We start from the raw sequence: 21,155 nt of genomic DNA, 5'->3' as shown, positions 1-21,155 counted from the left end.
CATTTTTTGGTGGTTTGTGCGCTGCCTCTATGTCTCTAGAAACTGTATGCTTTATGTCAACTTTCAAGCTTTTACGACAGAAGATGGTCAGATCGACTTCCTTCTACCTGTATTATACTTTTCAACTATATATTATTCCCTTTTAATATGTTTGAAGTTGTGCACAAATAAAAGGGGGATTCCTTAGCAAAACGAACGGAGTTTTAATAATTATGTATACAAAAATAATTTGTAAGGAATTTATTAATAATCCACATTGTGTTTTGGCTGGTGGTTGTCAAGGGCATGCCTCTAATTGCTTAAATGTCCTTAGTACAGCAAAAGTCTCATGCAAGGTCGGAGGTGTCTTAATTATGGACAAGTCACGATGCAATTTATGAAAGTAAGAGTGAGTCTTTTTGCTTCCTGAAGTCGATTTGCTGGGTTACGTTTTAAGGTGAAGTCCCACCTTGGAAAACGGCTGCGTATACGCGTGTCCGATACCCGGGAGGTCTTTGGGTGCAGAGTAAAGAGGAGGGATCGTCTGGTACGGGGGAACTAAAACAGTTGTGGTTTTGGTTATTTATGTCAAAGCGCCCGAAAGCGTCAGCGCCACGCATCGATTGCAGGCGTCCGTGATAACTCGCTTCTGTTTCTCTATAATTTGGCAAAGACACTAGAATAACAAGATGAGTAACGCCATACGATTTTTTAGCACACGATTTTTTCGGCGTAGCTCTAGAGGTGGCTCCAGGTTCTCTCGAGTATTTGTTCAAGACCGAGAGATCGGAGAGCGCTACAGCTAACAGGTCTTTTCTACACATACAGTGATAGCAGACAACTGCATGTGTGCACACGTATGCTCATGCATTGCAATTTTGACAAAATATGCCCTTCACCTCAGAAGTTCGTTGAATTTAAATCTATATTATTTTCGATCAATTGGCAACCAAGTAAAAAATCCTTGTTTTGTATTGCCCTAACGTTATTATTATTTAAATATTGCTTAGAAATAGTAATAGCCGAATCTATGTACAAAAGATACCAAAATAAATTTCACAAATGACTTTATATTTAAATATTTGTCTATAGAGTATTCGGCTTGCGACGTGTGAAAAATTAATTAGGCAATGATTGTTGAGTGCTTGTGTCCGCACTTCGTGCCTCCAGATATGACTTTTGCAATAAACAGTTTTCATATTTTTATTTATTTTATAAATTTTCATTTTCTACTACGTATTATTTTTATGAAATATTTATTTCTCAATGCATTGCCTTTTTTTTGGAAAATTTATGTTTTATATTACATTAGTTATAATAATTTCCTTTGCATTTGCTTTAATTATTTAGAATATTTATTAAGTCATTTGACTTAATAATAATTATTCGCTTCAAATATTTATTGTGACTGATCTTGAGTACAATATTACTGCACGCAGGCAGCCAAATTACATGCTAAAGGGAATCTCACAATAAGAGAAAAAAGCTTTTGGTTACCGCGACCAAAAGAGGGAGACACAGTGCATTGACCTTAATACATACATATTTTCAACAATAATGTAGGTAAATGACCCATTTTTTTATTTAAAATTCAAATTAGATTCAGTGAAATATTTCAATTTGATATTTTTAAAAAGCGCTAAAAAAGAGCTCCAACTTTATGGTTTTCCTTTTAATTTCTCTTAATCCTTTTGCTTAAAGTTGACTATACGCAGAGCTCCTCGATTTTTAGAAATTTTCGCTTTATAACCGAGTTTCAATTAAAGTCGTTTTTTGCAATAGTAAAGTAGTGAAAAATATGCTCGAAGGTTATATAAATATAGGACACCATTAATTATTAACATAAATATAAATATGTAAACGGTAGCTAATTCGAGCGGCGATATTAACAAACGAATATTCAAAAACTTTAAAATTATAATTGTCAGGGCGTGAAGTTTTAATTATTATTTTATTTCATCATATTGCTACGAAATTGGTCAAAACTCCAAATAAGTAAATTTGATTCTTCGATCAGAATTGATTTCGGCCCGAAAATCGTCTTCCAGCACACGTACGCACACATATACACGTTCTCGTCTTTGGTTTTTACTCACACAAACAAGCTAATTCTATTTTAAGACTTCTTACGCTCTCAGTATAAGCCAGTGGACAGAGAGCAATTTTCTCCGTCACCAAAAAAGTGGCTACATATTGCTATTGCACCTGCGCTTTGTAGCTGACGACTTGTACTAAATGTTCGTGGGCAGGCTTGGCTTGCCTCTTGATCACTAAATGGCACTAGGGATAAAGTCTAAAGATTTTTTCCTGAGGTTCTGGATCGTTATCATTGACGGTATCCTTAGCTTGTCGTTGACTAACGGCCGTGGGCTGTTATTGACTGTTGCTGTTGCTTAGCTGGTGCATATTTTGATCGGTTAAAAGCATTTTTAAAAATTCCAGTTCTCAATCATTTATATAGATAACTAGCGGAGTTCCAGCCCCACCACTTTTGTCTAGGATAAATAAATAACATTTCTCGAAACGCAACGCTACTGCTGTTAGAAGCTACTGCTTTATTCTCGTCGTCAATTCCGTCTCTTGTTAATTTAAAAACCTCATGTTAATCAGTCACAAATCGTGTTTCCGGCAATTGCCTTATCTGGTCCACCGATTCAGACAGTATCTGGTGATATTGATTTTCAACCGAATTGAGTACTGAGACTAATTAAGTTATAAAAAATTCATTAAGTTATAAAAAATTAGGGAGGAAGAGTGGGCGTGGCAAAAAGTTTTTAGTGCAAGTCGATAAAAATTTACAAGACTAATAAAATTGTGAAAAAATATCAACTCATTTACCAAAAGTGTGGGCGTGATTATACATTGTTGTTTACATGCCGCCTCCGATACAATTTTCACAATTAGTTTTTGGCAGTTTTGGGCGGATTTATGGTGTTGTGGCAAAGAGTTTTTGGGCAAATCGATAGAAATATACAAAACTAATAACATTATGAAAAAAACCATAACACTGAGATTGTTAGAGTTAGAGTAGGCGTGGCATAAACATATTTGGCAAATCAATAGAAATTTACAAGACTTATATAATTATGAAGGAATATCCAAAAAAAATACAAGTAGAGAGCGTTTGCCTGTTAACCTACCTTCAGTGAATCTAGTATACTATATACTCCACGAGTAACGGGTATAAAAATTAGGGACATAGTCTCATGTAATTTAAATTTTGGCTTGGTATTTTGGGATGCTTGGTATGTTTGCTGATATAATTAATTGATTTCTATTGCCTGAGGTATCGCCTAGTGCAAAACAACCCAATTATATAATACGATTATAATATGTTCCGCGAGATGGTAATTATCATTGATTAAATCAGTGACAATTGAATCGTAAGTTCAGTGTAGACACCATATAAATATAATAATACGGCAGTGTGTGCACACTATAATTGCAACCTATTAGCGTGGTTTAAATTCATTTTTGAAACGAGCGTATGCATTTTAGTATAAGAATATCTCCCCAAGATATGAAGCCGTATTTAGATTCAGATTATTCCATTAGTCGCAACTTGCGTCAGAGACATAGAAAAAAGGGAGTTTCTAACGAATACTCACATCATTTAGATTCCGAAAATAAAAAAAAAGGCAGAAAGAAATGTCAAAATGGCGCATATGATGAATACGGAAATATTCGCTCAAACGGTATGGACATTTGTAAGTACAAATTACTTTTTACAAGGTTGAAATTAATAAAACCCGTATTTCAGGCGACTGTATGAATCAAGAATGTGATGGTTGCTGGTATAATTGCCGAAGTTGTGGCTCTACCAGGTGTGGTCCCCAATGTCGCTCGAATCGAAAGTTTTTTTATGAGGACATTACATATGACGGTAAAGATTTAAATATTCAAAATAAATATATATCAAGATAAAGTTAAACAAATCACATATATTATTAAAATATTTGTAACTTAATATAAGTATACATGAACAGCCAAAAGAGCATTAAACTATCATTCAGACGAAACACATCACATATAAAAATTCTCAATTGATTCAGAAAAATACATCATTGTGCTAATTGAAAGGAAATGATTAAAAAAATAAAGTTAATTCTTCTGCAACTATGATGATTCTTTCTAAAATGTACTTATTCTGGGTGATTTCTCAATTGTAATTCACTTTCATTATTACTAATGTAATGTAATAAGTAAATTTTTGATGGTATAATTATTTATATATTGATGGCGTTGGACCTACAATGGGGCGGTTCGATTCGCGAAATGGTGCGATATTGTCCTCTGCAGAGGACCGTGTGCGAGTGATAGTAGAAAAGTGTTGATAAGCAAGGCGTTCAAGAGGTTCCTATAGGAGCTGGGGAGCGACACAATCAAACGGCTTCATACAATCCACAGGAGTACCCGACGAAAAGCGCCAATAGTACCGTGAAGAAACTAAGGGAAATGTACAAGCTGGTGCGGTGAAGTATAAAATCTCGCCGTCACCGGTAAACTATAGCCTGGAGCAAACGATATCGTAATGGAGAACGGCAAACACATATATAAAGGCTGGAACTGGAGCGCATACCCCTACCAGCTCACATACACAGATGTGAATTTTGTGGGAGGCATGTGCACCTACCTGAGATGCAGGCGGTCCCAACGCGTTAGTGAAGAAGGGGAGAAACTATACTGGCAGGAACGTCCGGAACCGGTCTCGGGGTCCCGCAGCCAGCAGAGGTCTCAACAGATGCCCAGGAGTTCAATTATTGTTATTATAATTTTTCTTGTCCTATTAAAATTTTTGTACACTAACCTGCTTATATATAAAATTAAAAAAACAAGAAAAAAATAATCAAGAACCACAACAAGTAATAAAACCCGCACAAAACCAGTGCCTACATTATACCAAATACATTAGAATAACAAGATGCGTAACGGCCATATACATTGGTTTTACACTATGATGCAGCCACTATTTTCGGGCCGAAATAAATTCTGATCGAAGAAACGAATTTACATGTTTGGAGTTTTTTATAGTTTTTAAAATTGTAATTTTCTTTCTTTTATGCTATTGTCTCAATGACAAGTTTTATTTGTAAGTCTCTGTGTATATTCTCGTTCCGAAGATACCATGGAGCTCCAGTAATGATTCTCAGAATCCTAGACTGTGCTCGCTGTATTATGTCTATGTTGCTTATCGATGCGTTGCCCCATAGCTCGGAGCCATAGGTCCATATGGGTATTAAAACGAAATTATAAAAGAGGAATTTGTACTCCAAGCCTAGTGGAGAGCAAACGTTTATAAACCAGTGTAGATCCCTTGCTTTTAGACTGAGGTGCGTCGTCTTGGCCTCTATGTGTTTCCGCCAGGTGAGCCGCTTGTCCAGATGAATACCTAAGTATGTTACGATATCAGCTTGTGCGATACGCGTCTGGTTCATTACCAAGGGCGGCAGCTTTGTTTGTTTAGGGTAAATGTTACCTGTTTGCACTTTTCTTCATTTACTCGTATGCGCCAATCTGCAAGCCAATGTTCTACACAAGTTAGTTGGCGTGCTAGTTGCATCGTAGTTTTTACTGGGCATCTGGATCGACTTGTCATCAGCGAATGTGGATATTGTTATCTGGTAGTTTGTTGGGATGTCCGCCGTGTATAGGGTGTATAGAATTGGGCCCAGAAAACTTCCATGAGGCACTCCGGCTTCTATAGTACAATCGCTTGCAGTGCTTGTACTGAATCTGACCGCGAACACTCTTTTATATAAGAAAAGAGCTGGGCAGTATTCACGGTGTTCAAAGGCAGTGCGAATTTCTGTTGTGATGCGGTTAACCTGTTTCTGACTCCATGTTTTGCCCGAACACCAAATTGGTGCGATGGGAGTGTGATGTGTGTTTTGAGGTGGGGGCTGATGCATATCAGCAACACTTTTTCAAATAACTTGGATAGACAAGTAGTAAGCTTATTGGCCTGTATGATGATGGCTGTGTTTTCTCTTTCCCAGGCTTAGGGATCATAGTTATAATTGATTTCTTCCACTTTTGAGGGAAGTATCCAATTTTAGTAATTGCGTTGAAGAGCAAGCAGATTCGTAGACCTGCACACATTGGGAGATCTATGATCATTTTCGGGGTTATTAAGTCGTAGCCAGGCGATTTTCCAGTATTCAGTTGCTCTTTAATGACTTTCGTTATCTCGCTTGACCGAAATTCTACAGGATCTTGTGGTGCTAAGTCAGATGCAGTTAAAGGCGGGAGAGTAAATGAGTTAGTGGTTGGATTTGGTTGAAATACTTTTTTAAAATGATCAGCGAAGACTCTTGCTCTGTCCGTGTCACTGCGAGACCAGTTTCCGGTAGAGTTACGGAGAGGTACACGCGAGTTCCACAACGAGTTCCTTGAGCCTGTGGGGGGAGATTCTTGATGTACCTTAGTTGTGCGTCCGCTTCTTCTTTGTTAAACGCTTTGGTAAGTCTGCGAGAAGCTGCTTTTAATTTACTCTTTGCGTTAGGTGATCTGTGCTCCTGCCACTCCCTTCGATGTCGTCGTTTTTCAAGCACAAGCAGTTCAATATCTCTACTTGTCTTGTTAAACTTTATACTGCATACATGGCTGTCTTGTGCAGTTGACGCTTTTGCTGCTGCGACAAGTATTAATTCTATATCACCAGCAAACTGATCAATGTCTTGCTTGGTTTCCAGGGGGCTAGAAAAGCCGGTATGGGAACAAACATATTTTTTTGTAAATCGCCCAGTTGGTCAGTTTATTGCTTGTAAGCCTACACGGTCGCTCGATGTGTTGTAGCTGGTACAAAAGATGAAAGAGCACCGGACAGTGATCAGATGAGAATTCTGGAAATGCCTCAGCTGTAATCATTGATTGGGGTATCCTTATTGTGATGGCAAAGTCAATCAAATCTGGAAGCTTCATGGGATCTTATGGCCAGTATGTAGGCGCTCGCGGGGAAATATAGTTAAGTTTGTGTTGCGGTTTGATGATTGAGTTGTACAGCTGTTTTCCTTTAGGATTCGCTATCCGAGATCCCCAATACATGTTCTTGGCATTCCGATCGCCAGCTGCAACAAACCTTTTACCAAACGAGTCAAAAAGTGTTGTGCATTTTTCCTCAGAGATTGTTAAGCGAGGTGGGCAATAGACAGCAGCCAGATTGAGAGCACCGTTATGACATTGGAGTTTTATAGAGGTAAATTGTAAGCAGTCTTCTTGCCAATTACCAAGAAAGTGGTGCTTAATTCGCAATCGTATTAGTATCCCAGTGCCTCCATGGGCCTTGCCATCCGGGTGATTCGTAAAGTAAAATTTATATCCTGGTATTTGGAAGTTGTACTTTTCGGTAAGGTGAGTCTCTGAGAGTAGCATAACGTTGGCTAAGAACTGAAGAACGCCAATAGCGTTCCAGGTAGCTATTATCAAGGGAGTTATTATCCTGTTTTAGAAGAAACGAGCATTGGAATAAGGATGTTTTGGTTCCTGATAAGCATTGGTGAGCAAGATCGCGATCGTTTGCATTCTGCAGGTGCTAGGTCATTGACCGGGTGGATGATTAGGAACTCGCGGGCGTCAGACATAACGGTTAAGAATGCATTGTTCCGCTGCAAAGAGAGTCGGCGCTGGTCTTGCTCTTTTTGCCTCTGAGCGCGCAATTCTCGTTGGCTCATTTTAGAACGATCGATTTGTTCGTTGTCTATTTTACACAAATGTACATAAAATGTATAGCAATTTTACATTGCCAAATATTTATGATACTAACTATTTACTTCTCTAAAAGCTTGCTAGAGTTGAATATTCAGCTGACGATAGAAGTGCACTCACGATAAATGCAAAATAATTCAACTGCATCTAATTTGAATGTTAAATAATAAAAATGGATCATTTACATACCTTATTATAGGGTCTTTGGCTAGACCCATGAGCACAGAGAAGACGATTTCTCGAATTTTAAATCTATTTTGGTTTTCTAAAATGCGCAACTTTGTAAAGCGCTACATAAATACCGTTGTGATATACAAATGCGCTCAATCCAGTGGAATATAAAAGCAATGATAAATAGTACCACTAAATGTTCTTTTTTTCAGATCTTGTACGGTTATGAGCACCGAAATATTAAGAATATCTTGAGCAACGTAATTCAAATTCAGGATCAAAAGATGTTAACGGATAATGAGCGGACTATACTGAGACAAACTCCGCCGTAACAACTGATGCTCTGTCGGTTTGGTGATATTGTGTTGGTAGAGAATGAGCCGTCCAGCACTGGAACATCAAGAAAACTGGAGCCTCTCTATAAAGCACCTTTCATTATTATGAAGGTGATGCCAACGGACAGATATCTAGTAGCAGATATTCCAAACTCTAAACTGAAACAAAGACACTACAAGTCGGTTTAAATGTTTGATAAGATGACGCGCCGGTGCGAACTTCAACAAGATGATCCCGAGGGAGACAGTAATGAATTATGCCAAGACTCTTGCCAGGAAATAGAGATTTTCCAGGACATTCTGACTGTGAACTAATTTCAATAATATATAATTTATGTTAGCTTACTTATGCTATTATTATGCATTCATAGTTTTTTTTGTTCTGTCTAATGTTATAAATATCTTTTCATCAGGCAGAAATGGTGTGTATGAAAAAAATATGTTTATAATGCAGCGACCTGCCGTCCGCTTATCTGGCCAGCTAAAAGATGATTTGCGTAGGCAGGTAGGGTTTCGGCTCCAGAAGGTGGTCCGGTGCAGGATCAGGATTGGCTAATTATCCTAAGCAATAATATATGGACCTTTTTTGGGCGGAAGCGATTCTTTTACTCTAGAAGCAACGGGAATAATAAGTCTAATTGACTAATAAATTTCAGAGCCAGGACTAGCGGTATCTGTTGACGGCGGTAAAGTCCTAACCAATTAGCTAAAAATTCTAATTAAGTCAAAGGAGGTTTCACCCTCCCTACGCTCAGCTACTGGGATGCTTGTAACGTACCCACCGGCGGTATCTGGATCGCCCTCGGGGAAGATGGTGGATTATTAATTAGGATCCTAACCAACTGCTGCGTGCCGATCGTTCGCAAGAAGTCGAAGAGGACGGGCGGGCTCTAGGAAGCGCCAACATAGCCTGGAGACCCCAAATGTGGAGACCGGAGTCCTCTACGCGGAACGACATCGAGCGACAAGTGGTGGCGGCCACCGAAAAGGTTTACCACCACGGCGGAGGAAAAGAGCGAGGAACGTACGTGCGTAGGAAACATTAGCTACTCTTTGAGTTCCTAACCGTAGAGGCTGCGACCAAGATCCACAGCGCCAGTAAAACCCTCCCCGTATCGTGCTACCAGGTCCTCATTGAGGACCTATTAATATCGACTCCAACTCCAACAAATTGATTAAACGTTTTCTTATAAATATAATTTTTTTTTTTAATTGTAGATTTGTTATCCACGGCCTGTGGGCGGTCCGGCTCCTAAGCGAATGAGATACGAATCTAATGCTGATCTGCCCTCTGTCATCGTCACCCAATAGATAGGGGTAATTTTTTTTATTGTTTGCTGCCTGAGAACATTTTAAAACTTCCGCTTCCTCTATGTCTGCATAGAGGAAAAATAGAAAGCACCGGAGAATTCTATAGTCGAGTTAAACCACCTTTAGATACCCGTTACACACCTAGTGGAAGTGTGAACGTGAAATTTCATAGCTTAAAAATATATACAAAAACAAAATAGGAACACGAAATGTGTAATAAGTTTCTTAATAGTGCAAAAAGTGTGTAAACTAGGAATTTGTTGTTTATTTTCTTGTATATTTAATATTCCTAATTTATTTTTTGATTTATAAGTAAAACAAATATTGTTTCATTATATTTTATAAAAAAATTTCGTTTAATAAAGCAAATAACTCTTTATTTTTACCTTTGAAGTCAAAAATTCAAATTATTTCACAGTGTGTAAACAGTTTCTTGGCATACTGTATATATATACAATAAAACCCTTTGAAGAAATAAGACAAGACAAGGCAAGCTGCACGAAATTAAAGATTGGAAAAATTTTTTGAGAAGCCAAAGCAGACGCAGTTAAACTCGGTTCTCGCCCGCAGTGAGATATCAATAGACAACCATTTTCAAAACTTGGCATCCCAACATATGAGTTTTAGTATTTGATATTCAAATAAAAATTAGTTAAACGATTTTGTTCTATTCAAATTTTATAGATTTTTTTTAAATAAGACAGTTAATCATGATATAAAATCCCCCTTTCGTGAAATTGTGAATATTAACATACACGTATTTTCTAACATACGTCGTACAAATATGAAAATAAAAATCACAACAATATAAGAATAATTATTGAGTTGATGAAATAATTTCTGTAAAAGTGTGTATTTTTTTACATCACCGGACACTATATTATCGATAACAATAGAAAGAAGGTCAAGTACATTTTAAACTAGCGGTACTCACTAAAAGTATAGAAGCTAAAAAAGAAGGGTGATGGATGCATTGTTGTTATTCTATTGCGTTTCTGTTCAGTTAATTTTTTAATTTTGAATCGTTAAAAATTTAGCGACTGCTTTAAGGTTCATTATTGCAAGTAAGTAGCACAAAATGCAACTATTTCAAAATATTTTTATTTGTTTTTTTCCGCGTTTTTTTTCGTTTAGTGTCTTCTTTCTTATATTATTTATTTCTCTATTATTTTAATTGAACATCTTTAAAAAAACGCTATTTCCTTGAAAACTGTGAATCAAGTTTTAATGAAACTTTCAGGAAAAATAGTTAATAATTTTATAATAATAATAATAATAATTTGTGACACGGATTTCCCTGTGGTGCGAGTGCATTTGGAAACACGCTATGCCAAAGAGTGTGTTACCAGGGTAATATGACCCTGGTAATATATGTATACTTAGATCTTTCTTTTATGAAGAAATCCGCATATGTTCCTATTTCCACCGCTCCCAAATCGTCACTAGCTTACCGAAGCTAGTTTGACGAACATATTCTTTTATCGCCTACATCTACATCTGCATCAGTATTTTAAATTTATTTGTGCACAGCCACACAGAAAGTTTGGTCACATGATATGTTCACCTGACAAAATCACAGTTTTCATTGAGGAATTCTGACGAATTGTGTTTTCTTAAACTTTGTTCTCTCATAAAAGTGGTTTAACAAAAATTAAAAAAATGAAAATCTGTGGTCCCAAGCTATCTCTTTGTGGTCTTATTATCTCTGTTTGGGGTATTGTCCAATTGGTGAGTATTCAAGTTCTAACTTCTTCACATTTTCAAAAATTAACCACTTACATATTAATGTTACAGGTTTTAATGGGTTTATTCTTCTACATAAATAGTGTAGCCCTCATTGAGGACTTACCTCTTGAAGAGGAATACCATTCGTTGGAAGATTTTTATGCAGCTGCAAATAGAGCATACAATCAGGTATGTTCTCTATTCACAACATATGTACATACGCCCAATAATGTGAAGTAATTTTTTTTTTTTTCAGAATGCCTACAACTGCTGGATTGCCGCATGTATCTATGTTTTGACTTTGTTGCTCTCCGCCCAGCAATTTTACATGAATAGCAGAGTAACTGCTAACTAATAATTTGAAATGTAGTTTCCCAACTACTTACAACTAGTATTGAAATTTTCTCTTCAATGTATTTGTTAGAGGTGTTTTCGTTTTAATAAAGTTAAAGTTCAATTTAAAGTTTAAAGTTCTTTAAGCCTCAAAAAGGCTATTCAATTAATTTTTTTTAGGCTTAATGTGGTCAATGTGCTGTTATATATTTTAATTTTTAGAATTAATATATTTGATGTATTATAGTAGCGGTAAGTCAAAACTCCTATAGGGCTACAGAGTCATAAAAGCACTTTTATTAAAGAGGTCAATCTTTTTTTGAAAATCTTGAAAAAAGCCTAAAAGAAACGATATTTTCTTTCTCCACAGTTTCTAAGGAATTTTAACTACGTAAGGCCTATAAACAGAGGTATTTTAAATGCTTCTTACGGTTCTAATAAAATTCTGTGAAACGGTTCGACGACGCTTTTGAACATTTCTTGCTTTTTTTTTTTTATTTTTGTATCGCCAATGACTAGTCTTTAATACCAAAAAAAAAAAGGTTTAATGAAGCTGGAGCTTATGAGTATTGAAATAATTAATAAATATATCCCCCTTTGGCATGAATAACTTTATGGAGTCTAACCCTTACTAAATCCTCCAAATTGTAAAGGATCATCTCTTTCCAAAGGTAAGTGATTTCAGAAATCGCCCTCGCGAGTTTTGCGTAACGGAACAGTTTTTTTGCGTTTTAAAAGAGACTAGAAGTTATTAATTATATTTAAATCTGGACGTTGATGTGGCCAGTTCAAGACAGTCACGCCAACAGCCTTTAGAAACTTAGCTATAATTCAGTCTTTGTGGTAGGCAGCATAATCTTTATGCAGGATAAATGATCGCCGATCAGCCTATCTCCAGAAGGAAGTGCATTTTCGTTTAGGGTCGTTAAATATTGCAGGTCACCGAACCCTTGTAGCCAACACCATCATGGCTCCCAAGCGAGCCGTATTTTTTGCCTTTTGCGAATTGGCGATCTTACAATAATTGTTTTGTTTTTATACTCTAGAACGACTTAACGGCTTGTCTAAATGTTCCTTTGCAATTTTCAACCTTTTAAGCTTATATTCATTATTTGCATTGCTCATCGTTTTCGCACTGATTTTTATCGGTATCAAGCGCAAGCTATTTTTAAAAGAAGCAGAACATTTCGTTTAAATATGACGGATAGTGTATATCGTCTTTATTTTGCAATACCTTTTCAATTTATTCGTTTACATTTACTTCGATTTAATGTACTTTATTTTATTTATACACTTCGTATGAAGAGATCAGTCACAGTATGCCTAGTAATGCTTTTTCAATGGTTAATGAAAGTTCTAATACAAAACCGATGGGAAATTATCTTCGGGATACTAAGGCACCATATATATAATTGCTTGCATTGATATCGATATTTGTTTCCAATATGTGCGAATTAGATCGCTACTAATTAAAGCTTTCCATATTCCCAACGCTGCATCATAGCGTTTAAGAACTGAGTTATTGGTTTTGCAATTAAGTAGTTTATTCACGAATTTTTATTTTTATTTTGTTTGTATTGAACAGCTTGATATTTTACCGTATTAAACAGCTTAAATCTTATTTGTATTTGCTCTGGCTTATTGAATACTGATGACACTTACAAATTAGGAACTGATTCCAGGTACACATTGATTATGCTGATTTTAGGTACATAGCATTCTGACAGTTTTAGGATCCCGTTTCCCTATGTCAGCTTCGTGTCCTTGAGTTTCACTTTTTTCGCCTATTTTAAAAGACATATTTTTTCGCATGTTTAACTAGTTGATATTAAATGTTTAAATCTATCAATCAATCGCACTCTTTTTGAGATCAGTAGTGTCTTAGTTTTTTTGAGCTTATAAGTTTTTTATACCCAATTTTTAGCAATGAAAGACGAATTGTGTGTAGGTTTTTCAAACGAATATGATTTTATTGGTTTTAGAGAGCGAGATTCTGCATCGATGTATATATGCGTAGGTAACGAAAACAATTGACAATGAGCGTCTTGATTGCAAAGCGAGGAACAGAACGCCAAGGCAAAGGTGTAGGTGCGAGCAAAGACACTAGAATAACAAGATGCGTAACGCCATACGATTTTTTCGCCCTGGCTCTATAGGTGGGCTCCATGCTCTCCCGAATTTTCTTTCACGCTACAGCGAACAGCTCTTTTCTACGCATACAGTGATAGCAGACAACTGTATGTGTGCACACGTGTGCTCATGCATTGTAAATTTGACAAAATATGCCCTTCACCTTAGAATTTAAATCTATATTATTTTTGATCAATTGGCACCATGTGCAGAATTTTTGTTTTGCATTGCCTTAGCGTTACTATTCTTTAAATATAGCTTAGAAATAGTAATAAACCAATCTATGTACATAAAAAATTATAAAAAAAAAATTTTAAAATAACTTTATATTAGAATATTTGTCATTAGAGTATTCAGCTTGCGATGTGTGAAAAATTAATAAGGCGATGATTTTTGAATGCTTGTGTCCGCACTTCGTGCCTTAATAATAATAGAACTGATTTCGGCCCGAAAATCGTCTTCTAGCACAACACGCACAAATATACGCGTTCTCGTCTCTTGTTTTTACTTACACAAGCAAGCAAATTATATTTTTAGATTTCTTATGCTCTCACCGTAAGCGAGCGGAAAGAGTGCAAATTTGGCCTTCACCAAAAAAGTGGCTGCATAGTGCCAAACGAATGTATGGCCGTTACGCATCTTGTTATTCTAGTGTCTTTGGTTAGTGGTTGTTTACTTGATCTGCGCGGGAGCATACATATGGAAAATGAATTCTTATGTACTATGCCTGCCTAGTGGCTGGGTTTTGGTTGCAGATTGAGTGGATGCGCAATGTCGAGAAATGTCTGTTTATTTAACGAGGAATCGATACGGCGGACCACCGCGGTAGATCTTTTGTATAAGTGAATTATGAGGAAGGCATAATTACGTTACTTCCATTCCCTTAAAGAGAAGCCTATGCATCGGCTAATGCTGTTGGTACAATAAGGGGGGTAACGGATTTCGTTCAATTTCTATTTCTTGAGGCAGTGTCAACTACAGATAAGTACGATTGCAGCGGCCTATTGCCGGAGTGTCAAGAGATATGACCACGTGGGAGATGATTAGCGCGGTCATAGGCATTAAACATAGATTTAAGAATAAAACTCAGCTGTATTTACCAACGCAGACTGCAGCTCTCGCAGCAGCGAGTCAGTTAGATTCAAACACCCGAATTGAACTCATTAAGTGTACGCACAAGTTTATAGTGTAAACATTTTGGTCCTTCGAGAAATTCTGTTGTTTTCCCCCACCAGTGGTAAGAAACACAGAATAAAATAACAGCGCTTCAAAGTAAAAAGAGCAAGGTTATTCGAGTGATTCTGTTGTTTCCCCCACCAGTGGTAAGAAACACAGAATAAAAGACCACGCCTTAAAGTACTAGGACTATAAGGTGAAACATTGTGTTCTTGCTTTTCCTTGGCTGATCAATCAGCTGTGAGTCGAGGCACAGCTAGGTCAACTGGGCGACCAATCAAAAAATCCTCCAACGGATCACGCCAAAGAATACAAGCAGAAAGCACAAAAAAGTCACAGTGATTGTTTTCCCAAGATGTTGTCAGAAAGATCTGTGAAATTTATGCAAGAACAAGGAGAGCTGCAGAACAAAATACTGCAAGCCATCAAGGAAAAGGCATCTATATCAGCAATAGATGTATTGGTAGTCCGATTTACTACTAACAACAATGCGCAAGTAAAATTGGGAGTTGGCGATCATCAATATTTTAATGATAAAATATTTATGAAAACTATGGATGCTATCAAGCGGACAGTGTGAGGCAACAGGTGAAACCCTAGATAGTTCAAGTGAGATTGAACTAGTCAAGCAGCTGGCAATGATGAAAAGTCATTGGTCCAACGTGACGGACACACTGAAACTGCTTGAAAACAAGTAGGACAGAACTGCCTTTGATCAAGATGAGGTCGACATTCTGCAATCTGAAGTTGCCGCACTAGAGATGGTACTTCAAATGAAGTTGGAACAGTTCAAAAGTTCCAACTACGACGTGCCAGAACTCCCAAAAGTGGACCTTCCAACGTTCAATGGAAATGCGAAGGACTGGCCAACATTTTACGAGCTGTTCTCTGAGCTAATAGACAGCAGGAAAGAACTCAGCAACACAAGGAAGCTATTTAAGAGCCTGCTGAAAAGGAGAAGCTCAAATGGTGGTTAGCCATTTGATAACGGGATCAGCAGCTAGCTATACAGCAGCGTGGCAGCTTATCTGCAAACACTATGAGAATACCAGAAGAATATTCTCCCAACACTTCAACAAATTAATGGAACTGGAGTGCTTGCTGCCCCATGATGAGAAAAATTTAAGGAAGTTTTTGGATACTGCGACTAAGAGCATATTCATCATAAAGGAAAAAGGAAAAATAGAAAGCTCTGCTGACGTAATTTTAGCAGAAATTCTACTGCGGAAATTTTCGCCAGAAGCCTTACAGCTGTATGAACAGCATGTAAAAAAGGCAAGAGCTATACAGTCCTTGCAAGACGTACTGGAGTTTATTGAGCAACAAAACAACTCAGTAAATGTCATTACGAAAAATACCACAAAGCACAAATATTAAGGATTCCCAGAATAAGAAGTACTATAGAGGTCGAAGGTATCTCCCAGGCTACTCAAGTATCAAAAAATAGCGTCCACCTGACGATCAAACCAAAAATTCCAAGGAGCTTCAAAACATCAACGGAAGCATTGGTTTTACCAACACTCCATAGAGCCCTTCCCAGCAAAAAGTTTGATATTAATATCAACAACGAGCCAAGCAGAATTGACATGGTGATAGGTGTGGATCTATTTCCCCTGATTATGATGGAGAAAATAAAAACCATGAATGGAATCTTGGGTCAAAAAAACAGATTTGGATGGATTGTGTCCGAAAATATAACTCGAGCAGCAAAGCAAAAAATAATAAGTGCCACTACAACAATAAATCTAAAGGATCTGGAACGCTTTTGGGAATTGGAAGATGAAGCCGATGATACGATTACAGACAATGCAGAATGCGAAAGAAAATTCCAAGAAACAACTGTCACCAAAGATGAAGGCAGATTTGTGGTTTCAATTCCATTCCACAAAGAGGCTTATGCAAATGGAAGAGAAGTTTCAAAGAAACCCAAAGAACTGGGCTGCATACAACGAATTCATGAAAGAATACCTTAAGATGGGACATATGGAATCTGTAAAGACTACAGGCCAAGGTAAATACTATTTACCCCATCAAGCAATCATCAGGCCTGGAAGCTTAACTACGAAGCTACGAGTAGTTTTTGACGCATCCGCAAAGACGACGAATGGACTAAGCCTAAATGACGTTATTATAGCTGGTCCTAAGATTCAAAAGGATATATTCGATATTCTAATTAAATGGCGCAAGTGGCAATATGTTATGGTAGCTGACATTGAAAAAATGTATCGCCAAATAAAGGTTGCTGAGAAAGACCAAGAATACCAATATATCCTATGGAGAGATGAACCAAAATTGCCGATCAGTGAGTTTAAGTTAACAACCGTAACTTATGGCACATCGGCAGCACGTTTCTTAGCAGTCCGATGTCTACGAGAGTTGGCAGATCGCTTTTGCCAGGAGGATAGCGTCTTAGCAGAAACAATTAGAGACGACTTTTATATGGATGACCTCATAACTGGTGGAGACACAGTCAACGAGTGCTATGAACTTCAAAGGAAATTGAGACAAGTGATGGAGAAGGCCGGCATGCATCTGCGAAAATGGGTTGCAAATGACGATCGTATTTTAGCCGACATTCAGGACGACGATGCTACGGAGAAAATCTGCATTGAGGAGAATGAATCGATCAAAACCTTAGACTTCAATGGGAATCCGAAGAAGGATACGTTTACGTTTTCGGCAGAAAACCCAATGCTAACACGCATAACAAAGCGGACCCGCTAGGATGGTTGGCACCTGTAACGATTCAAGGCAAATGTTTCATTCAGGAACTGTGGAAGTTACCGATGACTTGGGACGTTGAATTGGAATCCAACTTAGCTAAACGGTGGTTTGAATATGCTAGAGGTCTATCATGTTTAGAAGAAATTAGCATTTCACGCTGGACTGGATGCTCCAAAGATATAATGGAGCTACATGGATTCTGCGATGCATCAGAGAAAGCATATGCAGCGGCTGTGTATACAAAAGTAGGCGACAGAGTTAGTTTGCTAGAAGCAAAAAGCAAAGTAAATCCTATAAAAAACAGGAAAACAATTCCAAAGTTGGAATTATGTGCTACGCATTTATTAGCAAAGTTATTAGCGAAGGTGCAGGCTATATGGAGCAACAAGATCACAACGCATGCACGGAATGATTCGCAAATTACTATTGCTTGGATACAGAACAAGCGCAGCAAAGATATGTTCGTCAGAACTAGAATGGAAGAACTCAATAAACTACTTCCCTAATTCGTCAGATAATGCAGTGGATAATAGATAATAGAGTGAGAACCTATACTCAGATAATGGAACAAACTTCGTGGGAGCTTCAAGAGTATTGGACAAAAAATTTGTAGCTGCCTTTAAAAACAATACACTAGAAAAATAAGGCTTCAAGTGGCACTGTATTCCCCCGGGAAGCCCACACATGGGAGGTTTATGGGAAGCCGGTGTAAAATCTGTGAAGCATCCATCACCTTAAACGAGTTATTGGTGAAAACAGCTTTACATATGAAGAATTTGCATCGCTGCTATGTCAAATCGAAGCAGTGTTAAACTTGCGTCCATTAGTCACTAGTAAGGAGCGAAAACGATGGTGAGGACATATTAACGCCGGGTCATTTTCTGGTGGGAAGACATCTAATTGGAGCTGCTGATCATTTTGACGAAAGTAAGACAATCAGCTCTTTGGATAGATGGAAGCTTATTCAACGCATCAGAGGTGATTTCTGGAAGAAATGGAAAGAGGAGTATCTGGTGTCATTGCAACAGCGAACATGGCGCCAAGAAAAGTCGAATCTGAAGGAGGTACAGCTGGTTCTTATAAAAACAAGAGAACACTCACCCTGCAAAATGGCCAATGGGAAGAATCATTAGTACGACTAAAGGACAAGACGATAAAGTCCGGGTAGTCTCGGTTAAAACAAACGATGGGAAAGTAAAAAGATCGCTAAACAAGATCTGTCAACTTCCTGTTAACGAAGCAAAACCACCTGGAGCTGCAACGCCATCTCAAACGGAGTCAATGCAAATACGCATGGACAAGAAGCTTAGGCAGCGCGTTCCAAAAGACAAAAGGAATGGCACTGGAAGCAACAATCAGAGGCCTTCCTGGAAAAATCCCGCTTGGTTTGCAAAAAAATGGGAGACTTCAAGGAGTACTGCAATTCCTTCGGCACGACAATACGGACAAAAATTGACAACATTAAAATGCTACGGCACCTTACCAACCGAAAGAAAAGGTTTATACTGTTCTTTGATATAGGAAATGCAAATAGAATACAGGAAAATATGCACACGATCTTAAAAAAAGAAAAACATCTAATGGAATATGTTGACAATCAGACCTCGGTCATCAATGCCACGGAAGAATTAGTAAGAGCAACTACGATAGAAGCAAACCGGAATTTGGGAAAACTGACCCAACGTCAATATTATTGCAGAAACCATGAAGGGGCAGTTTATGGTATATAAGGAGTCAATTAAATTCCTTATGTTATCAAATCAAGTGCGAAACTGGATTGAAGAGGCAGAAAGCCTACAAGCAACAGCGATCTCAATGATAATGGACATTAGTGAAGGAAGAATCCATCCTACACTAATTGCGCCTAACAAAATGCTGGAGGAGCTCGAAAAATTTAAGCAAAAATTAGGACGAAAACAAATGCTACCGGGTGGAAATTCAGTTATACAATTACCACTGATCTATAAACTGATGAAGGCACAAGCTATGTTGAAGGATAATGTCCTATTCATTGAAGCAAAATTGCCGATATACAACAATCAGGAAACGGATCTCTTTGAAGTAATCCCAATACCACTGTGGACAAACGGAACAAAGCTTATTCCGAAATTGAATTCTAAATTTTTTGCGTTCAATACAGACATAAACTGAAATTGAAATTAACCAATGCAGACAAGAGGATTCGACAACATGGCTTTGCGAAAATAATTGGGCATGGAAAAACGCGGATGATCACTCTTGCGAAATATCACCATTGAAACCAAGCAAGGCACACTCATGCGAAATGATGGAATTCCAAGGCAATTCGTTCATCAAAGAGATAAGTGGATCCAACCGTTGGCTATTTAGACTGTTTCGGAATACAACAGCTAATATAAGATGCAACGAACAGCATCAAGTTATGAGACTGCCCAATCAAGGCATTATACAACTACTTGCAGGATGCACAGCAATATTAGGGGATACAACAATAATTACTCCTCAAAAAGTAATTTCGACAGCGTCTGAAATGTCTATCTTTCCCAGTTTACGAATTATAGACGACAAAGAGACATGGAACGTGGTCCCGCTGAAGCACTTGATTGTCAACAACACTAATGAACTGCAAAATCTTTAAATGCGCATACAGACTCTAAAAAATAACAAGGTTCACATTGATGACTTGATTTTCCACACGGCAAGCGGACACACGGCTCTAGGGTTGACAACGATTATCATAATTATATTGGTCATTTATATCCAGAGGCAACGCATAAATGAGAGACGACTACTGGCCGTACACTTTCCCCCCCAATTTTCCCTTCTGTAGAGGACGTTTTCTATATCGAGTGCCTATATCAAATTCTTGTCTGTTATTATTTATTTTTTCTATCGCTTAAGGGTCAAGCTGGGGAATGCGCCGTCTCTGTCTGCTTTTAACAATATGGGCTTGCCCAACTGTTAAAAATTTGCATTAGTGCAATTTTTACACTCTACTCTACATTTCTAATCCTTTGTTTTAATTTGTTCAAGGGTGCCGAATTTCAAGTAAACGTCGATACCACTAATGTAGTGTTTGCCTTCAGATGAATAGATGTCTATTACAAATTTATCTCGACAGTGTTCAGGATTCGGTGTAATTTTAACAGGCATTTTCGTATTTCTGTGTTTTGTCTTGGTCAAGTTACACAAGTTGCATTCATATATTATGTTTTCAATTAGAGGTTGACGATTTGGGAAATAATGGCCTTCTACAATGGCAGCGAACAGCTCCTTTCTACGCATACAGTGATAGCAGACACTTATATGTGTGCACACGTATGCTCATGCATTGTAAATTTTACAAAATATGCCCTTCGCCATTTCAAAAATGACTTTATAGTAAAATATTTGTCATTAGAGTATTCAGCTGGCGACGTGTGAAAAATTAATAAGGCAATGATTGTTAAGTGCTGGTGTTTGCACTTCGTGCTTCAAGATATGACTCTTGTAATAAACAGTTTTCATATTTTTATTTATTTTATAAATTTTTATTACTCAATAGACTCGGATTTCTGGAAACTAATGGCAACATCTGATCTTTTTTAA

General features: G+C 37.5%; 2 protein-coding genes across 2 annotated transcripts; both read left to right on the top strand.

Moving 5' to 3' along the window:
- Nucleotides 1-3,450: 3,450 nt before the first annotated feature.
- Nucleotides 3,451-4,098, top strand: LOC116801613 (ARL14 effector protein). Its single transcript, XM_032722234.1, has 2 exons — nt 3,451-3,686; nt 3,740-4,098. Exons 1-2 carry the CDS (start codon nt 3,467-3,469, stop codon nt 3,901-3,903), a joined length of 384 nt encoding a protein of 127 aa, XP_032578125.1. The 5' UTR covers nt 3,451-3,466; the 3' UTR covers nt 3,904-4,098.
- A 6,688-nt stretch (nt 4,099-10,786) lies between these two features.
- Nucleotides 10,787-11,688, top strand: LOC6620681 (ribonuclease kappa). The gene is made up of 3 exons (XM_002044846.2): nt 10,787-11,228; nt 11,295-11,414; nt 11,482-11,688. The coding sequence occupies exons 1-3, from the start codon at nt 11,160-11,162 to the stop codon at nt 11,578-11,580; spliced, it is 288 nt and encodes a 95-aa protein (XP_002044882.1). The 5' UTR covers nt 10,787-11,159; the 3' UTR covers nt 11,581-11,688.
- Nucleotides 11,689-21,155: the final 9,467 nt, after the last annotated feature.

This window comes from Drosophila sechellia, chromosome 3R (assembly GCF_004382195.2).
Source record: "Drosophila sechellia strain sech25 chromosome 3R, ASM438219v1, whole genome shotgun sequence".
Lineage (NCBI taxonomy): Eukaryota > Metazoa > Arthropoda > Insecta > Diptera > Drosophilidae > Drosophila > Drosophila sechellia.
This window is presented reverse-complemented; position numbering and strand designations above follow the sequence as displayed.